This window comes from Drosophila erecta, unplaced genomic scaffold (genome assembly GCF_003286155.1).
Source record: "Drosophila erecta strain 14021-0224.00,06,07 unplaced genomic scaffold, DereRS2 tig00000000-arrow-pilon, whole genome shotgun sequence".
Taxonomy (NCBI): Eukaryota; Metazoa; Arthropoda; class Insecta; order Diptera; family Drosophilidae; genus Drosophila; species Drosophila erecta.
The window spans coordinates 15197795-15213271 of record NW_020825194.1 but is presented as its reverse complement, the minus strand read 5'-3'; the positions used below and the strand labels follow the sequence as shown (position 1 = coordinate 15213271).

Genomic DNA, 15477 nt, shown 5'->3' with positions numbered 1-15477 from the left:
AACTAAAATGCTTCGAATGAAAACTTAGTTGACTAGCTTAGTATATGTATCATATATTGACTAGTGCCAGCATTTAGTTAGTTGCACCTGCAAACGAAGACAGAAAGGGACGACCTACTTCCAGAGACAGGGAGCCAACGATAATGATCTGAATCCTTTCCCTTTTCGAACCCGATCCTTTGCGTTTGCCGGTGCATGGCACGCACGTGCATGTGATCTAAGAAGTGTCCTTTCGTGTCCTGTGAAATACCCGTTGTACATTGTCTACTACTTGTCTCTATCTCTTTATATCTATATCTCTTCCACGTCATTTCGTTGTGTGTTGTATGTGTATATATGTAAATCGAAATCACCAAATTATGTCCAAACAAACAACTACTTCTACTCCAAAACCGAATCCAACCAATAAAACCCCCAAAATGCCGTGGCCAAATTGAAAATTGAAAATCGAAAATCGAAAAACGAAAATGAAATGCAACACAACCAACTGCAAGCAGAGCACGATTTTTCCAATAAATCCTCGCTGATCCGACGCGGCGGCATCTGCATCTTTGTGGATGAGGAGGAGGCGGAGATCATTGAGCAGCGGCCCCGCGGCATCACCTTCGCCACGGTGCCCAGTCCGCTGCCCAAGTGTCCGCTCTGCGGCGCCGACATCAGCAGCACCACCGGCACCGGCACTGGCACCACCGCAAACGCAAACGCAACCGCAAATGCCAACGCCGGCACCACAATCGACACCACAGTAACCACTAGTAGTAAACGTAGTATTCACGAGCCAACACCAGATCTTGGCCAGGTCCAGGGGCCCAGGTCCTCGTCCAGTTCCAATCGATTCTGGCACAAGCGAACGGCGGCGGTCACAGCATGTTGGCAGCAGAGCAAGAACCGGAAGCGCCGCTTCAAAACCGGATGCAGTCACTGTGGTGCAACCGGTGAGTCTTGTCGTATCCCCTCCTCTCCTTCCCCAGTCTCTACGTCTCGCTCTCTCTATCTCTCCCTCTCTCTCTCTCTCTCTCCGTCGCTCTTCTCTCAGTCTTTTTGCTTGCCTCAGCTTCAGCACCTCTCTCATTGCTATCCATTCCATCTGAATCATTCGATTTCCCACAGTCCGGCACTTATTTATATTATAATACATATACTACTAAACCTGAGTATCCACGAATTCCACACCACCTATCATTATAGTTTCTATATACCAATACATCACCAATATTATCACCAGAAAATCCCAATTCAACATATCAAAAATGCACCTCGACCTATTTATTTCGTATGAAATATCCTGTCAATCAAATAATAAAATAACAAGTTAATGTTTATATTTAAAATTTGAGGTTTTTGAACACAGTTTTAAACTATTTAACGTATTTACCGAAAGTAATTTTATATATCCCTGGATTTGAGCTTTCTACAATCCCAATCATTTCAATGGCGGTTAACCCAAGTATCATTAAATCAACCGTGAGATGAAGCCGAAAAGAACTACCCCAAATTTATGTAGCCCCCAGCAAAAGATCCAACTTCAGTGGCAAATCCCCACAGAAATGCCAGTTTTTTGGCACCTCCTTATCCGGATACCAAGCTAACCAGCTTAGGCAACTGAATCCGGTGTGCTACACCATCGAAACCCCATGCTATCTCCACCTCCTCATCCTCATCCTCATCCACCTCCAGCTCCACCCACTCCACCTTCGAATCCTTCACCTTTCGCTGCTCTCATGCTGTACATAATTGCTTCCGCTTGCACGTGCGTTTGCTTTGCTTTATTGCGCCTCCACACAGCCTTTGCATTATGATTTCACCTGGCTGTGGCCATCGCAGAGTGGCATCCATCAAGGGATCCAGGTGGCCAACTGGATGGGGGGAACATGGGCGATGGGCAATGGGCGAACGAGGGCGATGGTCCGTCGCTTCCTGTTGCTCACTGTTGTCTGTCTGATTTGTTTTTCCTCCTGCCCGCCAGTGATGTTTATGTTTATGTTTGGGCGGGCGCACTGGACTGGACTGGACGGATGCGGAGGGTTGGTATGTCTTTGTGATAACAAGTGTCCTGTGTAAATATTTTCAATTGTTTGCCTCGTTTTTATTGCTTTCCCCGCACACCCACACGCCTGAACTCCAAGATACTACTACACATGTTGGCCCTTCCAGCACTTTAATGACAGTCACTTGCAAGGTGGACGGAGGGGGCGGGCTGGTGTGGGCTGAAGTGGCATCGATACCCAAGAACATGTAACAACAAGAGTATTACTAATGTCAAAGTTAAACAAGGATACGACCCGACGACACACATGGCGTATACGCAACATGCCGGCATACTCTTTCTCTCACAATAACACGAACGTAAACCGCATTTCTTAGCAATTTACACTCAGAGAAATATTACCTACAATTACTTCAAAGTAATTCGTAAAATGTTCTAGTCAAGAATGTTATTGCTTCAATTGAAAAAGGAATTTTAATATATTTTTGAACTTACAATTATATTAAAGTGTTTCCCTGAGTCTTCCTTTTCTTAAAATGAAATAATTGAAACGTTCAAATTAAACGGCTTCCCTGATTGCAATTTCAACAAATACCTTTCCTTACCAGACATTATATACAATTTCATATTAGAAGCAAAAAACCATAAAACAAACACACACAACAGGTAGACAACAAATGCCACAGTATTAAGCATATTATACCCCATTTAAAAATAAAACCATTTTTCGAGTGCTTTCACACACAAACAACCAGAAATGAACCAGAAAACTGTCGATTGCAATGACCAAACAAGAAAGACTGGCGGATCGAAACGAATCGATTCGATTCGATTCGATTCGAATTGAACTTAATCAGCCAATTGACTGCTTTCATATCGGTTCTAAACTCTTTATCTGTCCCACAGGCGGTTCCGTGCGACCGGCCAAAGGATGGAAGGCCGAACACAAGGCCGCCCGCACCCTGGGCATCATCATGGGCGTCTTTCTGCTCTGCTGGCTGCCCTTCTTTCTGTGGTGAGTGGTGGTGATGGTGATGGTGATGGTGGTGGTGGTGGTGGTAGGCCGCACGGATGTGGTCCGCAATCCGTAATCCGTAATTGTCGGTTATCTGCTGGCCGACGTCTTCTGGTCGCTCATCCTCATGCGATTCTCACTCCTCCTTCCAGGTATGTCATCACATCGCTCTGCGGACCGGCTTGTCCCTGTCCCGATGTGCTCGTGGTGGTGTTATTCTGGATCGGTTACTTCAACTCCACGCTAAATCCGCTTATATACGCCTACTTTAATCGCGATTTCCGCGAGGCATTCCGCAATACGCTGGAGTGTGTGCTGCCATGTCTGGAAAAACGAAATCCGTACAACGCCTACTACGTCTAGACCGGAGACCGGAGACCGGATAGCGACTGCTTCCCGGCCACATTCCTTCGTCGTCCACTCTCTTGGATGCGGAACAATGCCCCTATAAGTGATATTTAATATTTGAGTGAATCGTTATATACCAAGGGAGGGAAACAAAGCTGAGAAAAACAAGAGCAACGGCCATTCCAGTGGCATTCGTGCCAGGATATAGCTAGCATAATCCTTGAAGCTAAGCAATACTCGATGTGTGTTTATGTATACGTGTACAATTTCGTTTAAGCAACGATAGGGAATTTAAATTAAAGTTGTGTTCTGAGCCCGCCAAGCCGCGGTTGCTGGGACAATGCTGCCCCGGAACTAAGCTATCCATATATAAGTGTTGTTTGTCCAACTAAACAGGAGATATACGTAATAACTATACATATGTCATAGCAAAAACCAATTAAAAATCGAGCGACTCTTTGCGTAGGAAAGTTCCAATTTCAAGTGAAATGTTGTCAAATGAATCATCTAAGGATTATGTACTCCACTTCGGCCTGTCGAAGGTGAAACACTTTTTCCATAGATTACTGGAATACTCTGCTATCCAAATTTAGAATATTCACATGTGTAATTTTTCTTGATTCGGGGATATCGCAAATATGGATTGTAAATCCTGAGCCGAATAAATGCCATTAACTTTTTTTTATATATCAACATAGGTTAAACACATGATGGTTTTTAATGTCACTCATAAACCTAACTAACTGACTTGTTCAAGAGCCCAAAATTATGGAAAAAGTGCAATCGCATAATCTTACCTTTAGCTCTAAGTATCATATGTAACCTAGAAAACTAGCAAACCAAATCTACATTCAACAGAGTTATTGAAAATTACAAATTACGCAATCGAAATTATGTAAGGATAAAATATTGAATGGAAGAGAATTGTGTAGCTGACGTTATGAATTTTCATGCAGAAAGACAATCTACCAATGAGTAAAAAAGAATGAACTGCGAACAACAAAAAATGGGCAAGCTGTAGGAAATTTCGCCATTCGCTGCAAAATCGATTCACTTATTTCAATATAGTTAGTTCGATTCCCATTTCGATTCCCCTCTCTCCTGAGTTGCGACGACTTTTGTGATAGTAAAGGAAATTGATTGTATTTCTAGTTGAATTGGCTTGCATTGCGTAGGAAATGCATCCCGTCTAAGAATCTGTACAATGTATTGTGTATCTAAGTATTTAGGGCCATGTATCGCTATGTATTTCAATGTACTTGCTGAACTAAACTATTGCAAATTAAAGTGTGCAACTAACGTGTTTTAAAAACCATTCAAGACGTTTCGCCTCCGTAGACTTACAAGCAAATTTTAGAAATGGGTAAGCCCGATTTAATTTTAAATTAAAAAGCAACATGTATTACATTTACATTTACATTTACATTTTCGTTCTTATTTTTTTTTAATAATTTACTTAAAATTCTTGTAAAACTTAATTGTATTGCATTTATTATTAACTTTGCTAATATATTTAGTTAAAACAAGTGGTTGCTAGCATATGAATATAATACTATAGTTGAAGATATTTACATTTTTTATGGCACTCAACTATTGACATCACTTTTGAAAACCTAAGACAGGACTTGCATAATTATCCTATTGGCTTTAGTCGACCTCCTCGACAGTGGGTCCAGAGTAGCCGCCAAATCCTCCAGCCTGTTGGCCACAGTTGGCTCCCGGACTACCAGCTGCTCCTGCGCCCGCTGCCTGCTGATGCATCTTGGTCATGATGGGGGAGCAGTGGCGTGTGAGCTCCTCCATCTTGTGGTCGAACTCCTCCTTATCGGCAGTGGTGTTGCTGTCCAGCCACCGGATAGTGTCGTTGCACTTGTCCAGGACCGAGTTCTTGTCGGCCTCGTCCAGTTTGCCAGCGGGTGCCTGCTCCACGGACTGCTTCACATTGAAGACGTAGCTCTCCAGGGCATTTCGAGAGGTAATGCGCTGGCGCTGCTTCTCGTCCTCGTCGGCGTACTTCTCAGCCTCGTTCACCATGCGATCAATCTCGGCCTGCGAGAGGCGTCCCTTGTCGTTCTTAATCGTGATGTTCTTGGCCTTGCCCGTGCTCATCTCCTTGGCGCTGACGTTCAGGATTCCATTGGCGTCCAAATCGAAGGTAACTTCTATTTGGGGCACACCCCTTGGTGCTGGTGGAATGCCGGACAGATCGAAGGTGCCCAATGCATTGTTGTCCTTCGTCATCGCACGTTCGCCCTCATACACCTGGATGGAGACGCCGGGCTGATTGTCCGAGTACGTGGAGAACGTCTTGGTCTGCTTGCACGGAATGCGGCAGTTGCGCTCGATCAGCTTGGTCATCACGCCGCCAGCGGTCTCAATTCCCAATGAGAGTGGGGCCACGTCCACCAACAGCACATCCTGGATCTTGCCGCTCTGATCTCCGTTGAGGATAGCGGCCTGCACAGCGGCTCCGTATGCCACTGCCTCGTCTGGGTTGATGGATAGGTTGAGGTTCTTGCCGTGGAAGAACTGCTGCAGCAGGCTCTGCACCTTGGGAATGCGGGTTGATCCACCGACTAGCACGATGTCATGGATCTGACCCTTGTCCATCCTGGCATCGGTGAGGGCCTTCTCCACAGGCTGCAGAGTGTTGCGGAAGAGGTCCGCGCATAGCTCCTCGAACCTGGCGCGGCTCACTTTAGTGTAGAAGTCGTGGCCCTCAAACAATGCGTCGATTTCGATGGTGGCCTCCGTGCTGGAGGAGAGCGTGCGCTTGGCCCGTTCAGCCGCTGTTCTGAGGCGTCGTAGGGCGCGGGGGTTTGAGCGCAGATCCTTCTTGTACTTGCGCTTGAACTCCTCCGCCAGATGGGTGACTAGACGGTTGTCAAAGTCCTCGCCGCCCAAGTGCGTGTCTCCGGCGGTGGAGCGCACTTCGAACAGTGATCCCTCGTCGATGGTCAGGATGGAGACATCGAAGGTGCCGCCGCCCAAGTCGAAGATAAGCACATTGCGCTCACCCTTGAGGTTCTTGTCCAGTCCGTAGGCCAGTGCCGCCGCCGTCGGCTCGTTGATGATGCGGAGCACATTCAGGCCGGCGATGTGACCGGCGTCCTTCGTAGCCTGGCGCTGGGAGTCGTTGAAGTAGGCTGGAACTGTGATGACTGCATCTGTGATGCTCTCGCCCAGATACGCCTCCGCCGTCTCCTTCATCTTGGCCAGCACCATTGAGCTGATCTCCTCGGGGGCGAATCTCTTGGACTCGCCCTTATACTCCACCCCGATCTTGGGCTTACCGCCGTCGCTTACCACTTTGAAAGGCCAGTGCTTCATATCCTCTGCGATCTTGGGGTCGTCGTATTTACGGCCGATCAGCCGCTTGGCATCGAACACCGTGTTCCTGGGGTTCATGGCCACCTGGTTCTTGGCCGGATCGCCGATGAGGCGTTCCGAATCTGTGAAAGCCACGTAGGACGGCGTGGTGCGGTTGCCCTGGTCGTTGGCGATAATCTCCACCTTGCCATGTTGGTAGACACCCACGCAGGAGTATGTGGTGCCCAGATCGATTCCAATAGCTGGCATTGTGTGTGAGTTCTTCTTCCTCGGTAACGGCTTTTTGGAAATATTCAGCTTTCTTTTCTTGTCTTTAATAATAACTTCTTGGTTGAGTTCAGTAGTTGTTATACTTGATTGCTAGTTTATTTTACTTGCACTTCACTGCAGTTTGTTTAGCTTGTTCAGCTGCGCTTATTTGGTTGCTTAGCTTTCGCTCAGCGATGTGTTCACTTTGCTTCTTTGAATTGAAATGACGCTAAAAGAAACAAGCAGCGCTATTTATACACCCGGCGCTCCTTTCGAGAACATTCGAAGCGTGCTCTCTCGAAGCAACGAGAACAGTATGCTGTTTAGTATGTGCCAGAATGAGATAGCAATAATGTCTGGGAAGGTGAGGCGCAAAATTAAGAGAATACAGAGGAGAAATTTCCAACCCATGACCTACCACAACAACTAGATTCTCTTGCGGATTCTGTAATATTCGCACTATTTTGAAAATTTCTGTATAATAACGGCAGCGTGAAAAACTAATTTTTATAATAATCGCTGCTCGTTGTTATGCAGATGATGCCCACCAGTGAGCTCTGACAAAATTTTTAATTAGGAAGGTATTGGCACGATACATTAAATAAATAAATTAAATAATGTTTTAATTTAGCTCCAGAAAAGACATTAGAATAACAATTACTGCTTTCTCCCTGCTCGCTTAAAATTGAGAGCATAAAAATCGAAAAATATAATTTACTTGCTTGTGCGAATGAAAACAGTAAGCAAGAATGTGTGTATGTGTGCGTACTTGGGCTAGAAGTCTTTCGGTCGGAAATCAATTTTGATCTATGAAACGAATTTGAATAATGTTTTGTTCAATTTCGTTGGAATATACATAAATATCTAATAAAATATTATTTAAAAAGTTGATACCTTCCACCTCACACATACCTTGCGCAGCCCGATTCCCATGGCTGCCAGACCGATAAGCGCTCCTTTCCTTCGGTTTGCGTCCCGTGATGTGCAATAATCCGTGGCCAGCACCTCGATCAGCTTGCGGATTTGGGCCGAGTTGTTTTTGTTGTTGAATTCCGTGACCATTCTAGCGAAGATTGCATTTCCCAATTGCGATGACGAATTTCGGCGCTGGCTGTTTCATGGAATACTCACTTCTCGATCTCCTGCGAGGCCAGCTTACGTTTTTCGTACATCTTGTCGCCCAGCGCCTTGGCGCAGGACTCACTTAGCGGAGCGTATGGCGGTTCCATTCTGCAATCCGTAATCTTATCAAAAAAAACAATATTTGTAGGCGGGTTTATGGATTGCACTGCATATTTTCAATAACAGCTGTTTACCGGGGATGCCAACTTGTGTTCTAAAATGCTTTAAGTTTTTCTTGGGCGCCAAGATTCCGCCGTAGCATTTAAATTATTATATTTTTCCGCAAATAAATTGTGTAATTGTAATAAATACACATTTCAACGACTTTTAAACTCATTTAATGCAATTCGGTCTTTGTCTTTTAAATAAAAAGAATGTTTTTAATTTTCAAGTAGCTAATATAGCTAAACAAAATTTGTTGCTAACTTAAATATAATGTAATTATGTATTAATTATTTACATTCTTGTCTTTTGATTACAACCAAATAAATAATATCACTCTTAAAAACTTAAGCAGAACTTAAGTAACTGCATAATTTTCCTATTGGCTTTAGTCGACCTCCTCGACAGTGGGTCCAGAGTAGCCGCCAAATCCTCCAGCCTGTTGGCCGCAGTTGGCTCCCGGACTACCAGCTGCTCCTGCGCCCGCTGCCTGCTGATGCATCTTGGTCATGATGGGGGAGCAGTGGCGTGTGAGCTCCTCCATCTTGTGGTCGAACTCCTCCTTATCGGCAGTGGTGTTGCTGTCCAGCCACCGGATAGTGTCGTTGCACTTGTCCAGGACCGAGTTCTTGTCGGCCTCGTCCAGTTTGCCAGCGGGTGCCTGCTCCACGGACTGCTTCACATTGAAGACGTAGCTCTCCAGGGCATTTCGAGAGGTAATGCGCTGGCGCTGCTTCTCGTCCTCGTCGGCGTACTTCTCAGCCTCGTTCACCATGCGATCAATCTCGGCCTGCGAGAGGCGTCCCTTGTCGTTCTTAATCGTGATGTTCTTGGCCTTGCCCGTGCTCATCTCCTTGGCGCTGACGTTCAGGATTCCATTGGCGTCCAAATCGAAGGTAACTTCTATTTGGGGCACACCCCTTGGTGCAGGTGGAATGCCGGACAGATCGAAGGTGCCCAATGCATTGTTGTCCTTCGTCATCGCACGTTCGCCCTCATACACCTGGATGGAGACGCCGGGCTGATTGTCCGAGTACGTGGAGAACGTCTTGGTCTGCTTGCACGGAATGCGGCAGTTGCGCTCGATCAGCTTGGTCATCACGCCGCCAGCGGTCTCAATTCCCAATGAGAGTGGGGCCACGTCCACCAACAGCACATCCTGGATCTTGCCGCTCTGATCTCCGCTGAGGATAGCGGCCTGCACAGCGGCTCCGTATGCCACTGCCTCGTCTGGGTTGATGGATAGGTTGAGGTTCTTGCCGTGGAAGAACTGCTGCAGCAGGCTCTGCACCTTGGGAATGCGGGTTGATCCACCGACTAGCACGATGTCATGGATCTGACCCTTGTCCATCCTGGCATCGGTGAGGGCCTTCTCCACAGGCTGCAGAGTGTTGCGGAAGAGGTCCGCGCATAGCTCCTCGAACCTGGCGCGGCTCACTTTAGTGTAGAAGTCGTGGCCCTCAAACAATGCGTCGATTTCGATGGTGGCCTCCGTGCTGGAGGAGAGCGTGCGCTTGGCCCGTTCAGCCGCTGTTCTGAGGCGTCGTAGGGCGCGGGGGTTTGAGCGCAGATCCTTCTTGTACTTGCGCTTGAACTCCTCCGCCAGATGGGTGACTAGACGGTTGTCAAAGTCCTCGCCGCCCAAGTGCGTGTCTCCGGCGGTGGAGCGCACTTCGAACAGTGATCCCTCGTCGATGGTCAGGATGGAGACATCGAAGGTGCCGCCGCCCAAGTCGAAGATAAGCACATTGCGCTCACCCTTGAGGTTCTTGTCCAGTCCGTAGGCCAGTGCCGCCGCCGTCGGCTCGTTGATGATGCGGAGCACATTCAGGCCGGCGATGTGACCGGCGTCCTTCGTAGCCTGGCGCTGGGAGTCGTTGAAGTAGGCTGGAACTGTGATGACTGCATCTGTGATGCTCTCGCCCAGATACGCCTCCGCCGTCTCCTTCATCTTGGCCAGCACCATTGAGCTGATCTCCTCGGGGGCGAATCTCTTGGACTCGCCCTTATACTCCACCCCGATCTTGGGCTTACCGCCGTCGCTTACCACTTTGAAAGGCCAGTGCTTCATATCCTCTGCGATCTTGGGGTCGTCGTATTTACGGCCGATCAGCCGCTTGGCATCGAACACCGTGTTCCTGGGGTTCATGGCCACCTGGTTCTTGGCCGGATCGCCGATGAGGCGTTCCGAATCTGTGAAAGCCACGTAGGACGGCGTGGTGCGGTTGCCCTGGTCGTTGGCGATAATCTCCACCTTGCCATGTTGGTAGACACCCACGCAGGAGTATGTGGTGCCCAGATCGATTCCAATAGCTGGCATTGTGTGTGAGTTCTTCTTCCTCGGTAACGGCTTTTTGGAAATATTCAGCTTTCTTTTCTTGTCTTTAACAATAACTTCTTGGTTGAGTTCAGTAGTTGTTATACTTGATTGCTAGTTTACTTTACTTGCACTTCACTGCAGTTTGTTTAGCTTGTTCAGCTGCGCTTATTTGGTTGCTTAGCTTTCGCTCAGCGATGTGTTCACTTTGCTTCTTTGAATTGAAATGACGCTAAAAGAAACAAGCAGCGCTATTTATACACCCGGCGCTCCTTTCGAGAACATTCGAAGCGTGCTCTCTCGAAGCAACGAGAACAGTATGCTGTTTAGTATGTGCCAGAATGAGATAGCAATAATGTCTGGGAAGGTGAGGCGCAAAATTAAGAGAATACAGAGGAGAAATTTCCAACCCATGACCTACCACAACAACTAGATTCTCTTGCGGATTCTGGAATATTCGCACTATTTTGAAAATTTCTGTATAATAACGGCAGCGTGAAAAACTAATTTTTATAATAATCGCTGCTCGTTGTTATGCAGATGATGCCCACCAGTGAGCTCTGACAAAATTTTTAATTAGGAAGGTATTGGCACGATACATTAAATAAATAAATTAAATAATGTTTTAATTTAGCTCCAGAAAAGACATTAGAATAACAATTACTGCTTTCTCCCTGCTCGCTTAAAATTGAGAGCATAAAAATCGAAAAATATAATTTACTTGCTTGTGCGAATGAAAACAGTAAGCAAGAATGTGTGTATGTGTGCGTACTTGGGCTAGAAGTCTTTCGGTCGGAAATCAATTTTGATCTATGAAACGAATTTGAATAATGTTTTGTTCAATTTCGTTGGAATATACATAAATATCTAATAAAATATTATTTAAAAAGTTGATACCTTCCACCTCACACATACCTTGCGCAGCCCGATTCCCATGGCTGCCAGACCGATAAGCGCTCCTTTCCTTCGGTTTGCGTCCCGTGATGTGCAATAATCCGTGGCCAGCACCTCGATCAGCTTGCGGATTTGGGCCGAGTTGTTTTTGTTGTTGAATTCCGTGACCATTCTAGCGAAGATTGCATTTCCCAATTGCGATGACGAATTTCGGCGCTGGCTGTTTCATGGAATACTCACTTCTCGATCTCCTGCGAGGCCAGCTTACGTTTTTCGTACATCTTGTCGCCCAGCGCCTTGGCGCAGGACTCACTTAGCGGAGCGTATGGCGGTTCCATTCTGCAATCCGTAATCTTATCAAAAAAACAATATTTGTAGGCGGGTTTATGGATTGCACTGCATATTTTCAATAACAGCTGTTTACCGGGGATGCCAACTTGTGTTCTAAAATGCTTTAAGTTTTTCTTGGGCGCCAAGATTCCGCCGTAGCATTTAAATTATTATATTTTTCCGCAAATAAATTGTGTAATTGTAATAAATACACATTTCAACGACTTTTAAACTCATTTAATGCAATTCGGTCTTTGTCTTTTAAATAAAAAGAATGTTTTTAATTTTCAAGTAGCTAATATAGCTAAACAAAATTTGTTGCTAACTTAAATATAATGTAATTATGTATTAATTATTTACATTCTTGTCTTTTGATTACAACCAAATAAATAATATCACTCTTAAAAACTTAAGCAGAACTTAAGTAACTGCATAATTTTCCTATTGGCTTTAGTCGACCTCCTCGACAGTGGGTCCAGAGTAGCCGCCAAATCCTCCAGCCTGTTGGCCGCAGTTGGCTCCCGGACTACCAGCTGCTCCTGCGCCCGCTGCCTGCTGATGCATCTTGGTCATGATGGGGGAGCAGTGGCGTGTGAGCTCCTCCATCTTGTGGTCGAACTCCTCCTTATCGGCAGTGGTGTTGCTGTCCAGCCACCGGATAGTGTCGTTGCACTTGTCCAGGACCGAGTTCTTGTCGGCCTCGTCCAGTTTGCCAGCGGGTGCCTGCTCCACGGACTGCTTCACATTGAAGACGTAGCTTTCCAGGGCATTTCGAGAGGTAATGCGCTGGCGCTGCTTCTCGTCCTCGTCGGCGTACTTCTCAGCCTCGTTCACCATGCGATCAATCTCGGCCTGCGAGAGGCGTCCCTTGTCGTTCTTAATCGTGATGTTCTTGGCCTTGCCCGTGCTCATCTCCTTGGCGCTGACGTTCAGGATTCCATTGGCGTCCAAATCGAAGGTAACTTCTATTTGGGGCACACCCCTTGGTGCAGGTGGAATGCCGGACAGATCGAAGGTGCCCAATGCATTGTTGTCCTTCGTCATCGCACGTTCGCCCTCATACACCTGGATGGAGACGCCGGGCTGATTGTCCGAGTACGTGGAGAACGTCTTGGTCTGCTTGCACGGAATGCGGCAGTTGCGCTCGATCAGCTTGGTCATCACGCCGCCAGCGGTCTCAATTCCCAATGAGAGTGGGGCCACGTCCACCAACAGCACATCCTGGATCTTGCCGCTCTGATCTCCGCTGAGGATAGCGGCCTGCACAGCGGCTCCGTATGCCACTGCCTCGTCTGGGTTGATGGATAGGTTGAGGTTCTTGCCGTGGAAGAACTGCTGCAGCAGGCTCTGCACCTTGGGAATGCGGGTTGATCCACCGACTAGCACGATGTCATGGATCTGACCCTTGTCCATCCTGGCATCGGTGAGGGCCTTCTCCACAGGCTGCAGAGTGTTGCGGAAGAGGTCCGCGCATAGCTCCTCGAACCTGGCGCGGCTCACTTTAGTGTAGAAGTCGTGGCCCTCAAACAATGCGTCGATTTCGATGGTGGCCTCCGTGCTGGAGGAGAGCGTGCGCTTGGCCCGTTCAGCCGCTGTTCTGAGGCGTCGTAGGGCGCGGGGGTTTGAGCGCAGATCCTTCTTGTACTTGCGCTTGAACTCCTCCGCCAGATGGGTGACTAGACGGTTGTCAAAGTCCTCGCCGCCCAAGTGCGTGTCTCCGGCGGTGGAGCGCACTTCGAACAGTGATCCCTCGTCGATGGTCAGGATGGAGACATCGAAGGTGCCGCCGCCCAAGTCGAAGATAAGCACATTGCGCTCACCCTTGAGGTTCTTGTCCAGTCCGTAGGCCAGTGCCGCCGCCGTCGGCTCGTTGATGATGCGGAGCACATTCAGGCCGGCGATGTGACCGGCGTCCTTCGTAGCCTGGCGCTGGGAGTCGTTGAAGTAGGCTGGAACTGTGATGACTGCATCTGTGATGCTCTCGCCCAGATACGCCTCCGCCGTCTCCTTCATCTTGGCCAGCACCATTGAGCTGATCTCCTCGGGGGCGAATCTCTTGGACTCGCCCTTATACTCCACCCCGATCTTGGGCTTACCGCCGTCGCTTACCACTTTGAAAGGCCAGTGCTTCATATCCTCTGCGATCTTGGGGTCGTCGTATTTACGGCCGATCAGCCGCTTGGCATCGAACACCGTGTTCCTGGGGTTCATGGCCACCTGGTTCTTGGCCGGATCGCCGATGAGGCGTTCCGAATCTGTGAAAGCCACGTAGGACGGCGTGGTGCGGTTGCCCTGGTCGTTGGCGATAATCTCCACCTTGCCATGTTGGTAGACACCCACGCAGGAGTATGTGGTGCCCAGATCGATTCCAATAGCTGGCATTGTGTGTGAGTTCTTCTTCCTCGGTAACGGCTTTTTGGAAATATTCAGCTTTCTTTTCTTGTCTTTAACAATAACTTCTTGGTTGAGTTCAGTAGTTGTTATACTTGATTGCTAGTTTACTTTACTTGCACTTCACTGCAGTTTGTTTAGCTTGTTCAGCTGCGCTTATTTGGTTGCTTAGCTTTCGCTCAGCGATGTGTTCACTTTGCTTCTTTGAATTGAAATGACGCTAAAAGAAACAAGCAGCGCTATTTATACACCCGGCGCTCCTTTCGAGAACATTCGAAGCGTGCTCTCTCGAAGCAACGAGAACAGTATGCTGTTTAGTATGTGCCAGAATGAGATAGCAATAATGTCTGGGAAGGTGAGGCGCAAAATTAAGAGAATACAGAGGAGAAATTTCCAACCCATGACCTACCACAACAACTAGATTCTCTTGCGGATTCTGGAATATTCGCACTATTTTGAAAATTTCTGTATAATAACGGCAGCGTGAAAAACTAATTTTTATAATAATCGCTGCTCGTTGTTATGCAGATGATGCCCACCAGTGAGCTCTGACAAAATTTTTAATTAGGAAGGTATTGGCACGATACATTAAATAAATAAATTAAATAATGTTTTAATTTAGCTCCAGAAAAGACATTAGAATAACAATTACTGCTTTCTCCCTGCTCGCTTAAAATTGAGAGCATAAAAATCGAAAAATATAATTTACTTGCTTGTGCGAATGAAAACAGTAAGCAAGAATGTGTGTATGTGTGCGTACTTGGGCTAGAAGTCTTTCGGTCGGAAATCAATTTTGATCTATGAAACGAATTTGAATAATGTTTTGTTCAATTTCGTTGGAATATACATAAATATCTAATAAAATATTATTTAAAAAGTTGATACCTTCCACCTCACACATACCTTGCGCAGCCCGATTCCCATGGCTGCCAGACCGATAAGCGCTCCTTTCCTTCGGTTTGCGTCCCGTGATGTGCAATAATCCGTGGCCAGCACCTCGATCAGCTTGCGGATTTGGGCCGAGTTGTTTTTGTTGTTGAATTCCGTGACCATTCTAGCGAAGATTGCATTTCCCAATTGCGATGACGAATTTCGGCGCTGGCTGTTTCATGGAATACTCACTTCTCGATCTCCTGCGAGGCCAGCTTACGTTTTTCGTACATCTTGTCGCCCAGCGCCTTGGCGCAGGACTCACTTAGCGGAGCGTATGGCGGTTCCATTCTGCAATCCGTAATCTTATCAAAAAAACAATATTTGTAGGCGGGTTTATGGATTGCACTGCATATTTTCAATAACAGCTGTTTACCGGGGATGCCAACTTGTGTTCTAAAA

The 15477-nt window shown here is 47.1% G+C and overlaps 3 protein-coding genes across 4 annotated transcripts in view; 1 reads left to right on the top strand and 2 right to left on the bottom strand.

Annotated features, from left to right (window-relative positions):
- LOC6553760 (octopamine receptor beta-3R) overlaps positions 1-4739 on the top strand; it is a 36789-nt gene extending 32050 nt beyond the window's left edge. The window contains exons 7-9 of one of the 2 annotated variants that reach the window (XM_015154387.2): positions 498-935; positions 2894-3002; positions 3155-4622. In XM_015154387.2, the coding sequence (XP_015009873.1) occupies positions 498-935; positions 2894-3002; positions 3155-3365 (758 nt within the window). In that variant the 3' untranslated portion in view covers positions 3366-4622. Of the gene's footprint in view, positions 1-497; positions 936-2893; positions 3003-3154 lie in introns of both variants that reach the window. The other variant, XM_001980349.3, reaches the window with a different exon arrangement.
- A 3730-nt stretch (positions 4740-8469) lies between these two features.
- Positions 8470-11523, bottom strand: LOC113564842 (major heat shock 70 kDa protein Ba). Its single transcript, XM_026983718.1, has 2 exons — positions 11446-11523; positions 8470-10762 (listed from the first exon to the last, which is right to left on the bottom strand). The coding sequence occupies exon 2, from the start codon at positions 10531-10533 to the stop codon at positions 8602-8604; it is 1932 nt and encodes a 643-aa protein (XP_026839519.1). The 5' UTR covers positions 10534-10762; positions 11446-11523; the 3' UTR covers positions 8470-8601.
- A 549-nt stretch (positions 11524-12072) lies between these two features.
- Positions 12073-15126, bottom strand: LOC6553763 (major heat shock 70 kDa protein Ba). Its single transcript, XM_026983723.1, has 2 exons — positions 15049-15126; positions 12073-14365 (listed from the first exon to the last, which is right to left on the bottom strand). The coding sequence occupies exon 2, from the start codon at positions 14134-14136 to the stop codon at positions 12205-12207; it is 1932 nt and encodes a 643-aa protein (XP_026839524.1). The 5' UTR covers positions 14137-14365; positions 15049-15126; the 3' UTR covers positions 12073-12204.
- Between the last annotated feature and the right edge of the window lie 351 nt (positions 15127-15477).

What these genes read in the sequence shown, in the direction of transcription:
- LOC6553763 (XM_026983723.1), bottom strand. Translation starts at nt 14,136, where the DNA reads ATGCCAGCTATTGGAATCGATCTGGGCACCACATACTCCTGCGTGGGT.
- LOC113564842 (XM_026983718.1), bottom strand. Translation starts at nt 10,533, where the DNA reads ATGCCAGCTATTGGAATCGATCTGGGCACCACATACTCCTGCGTGGGT.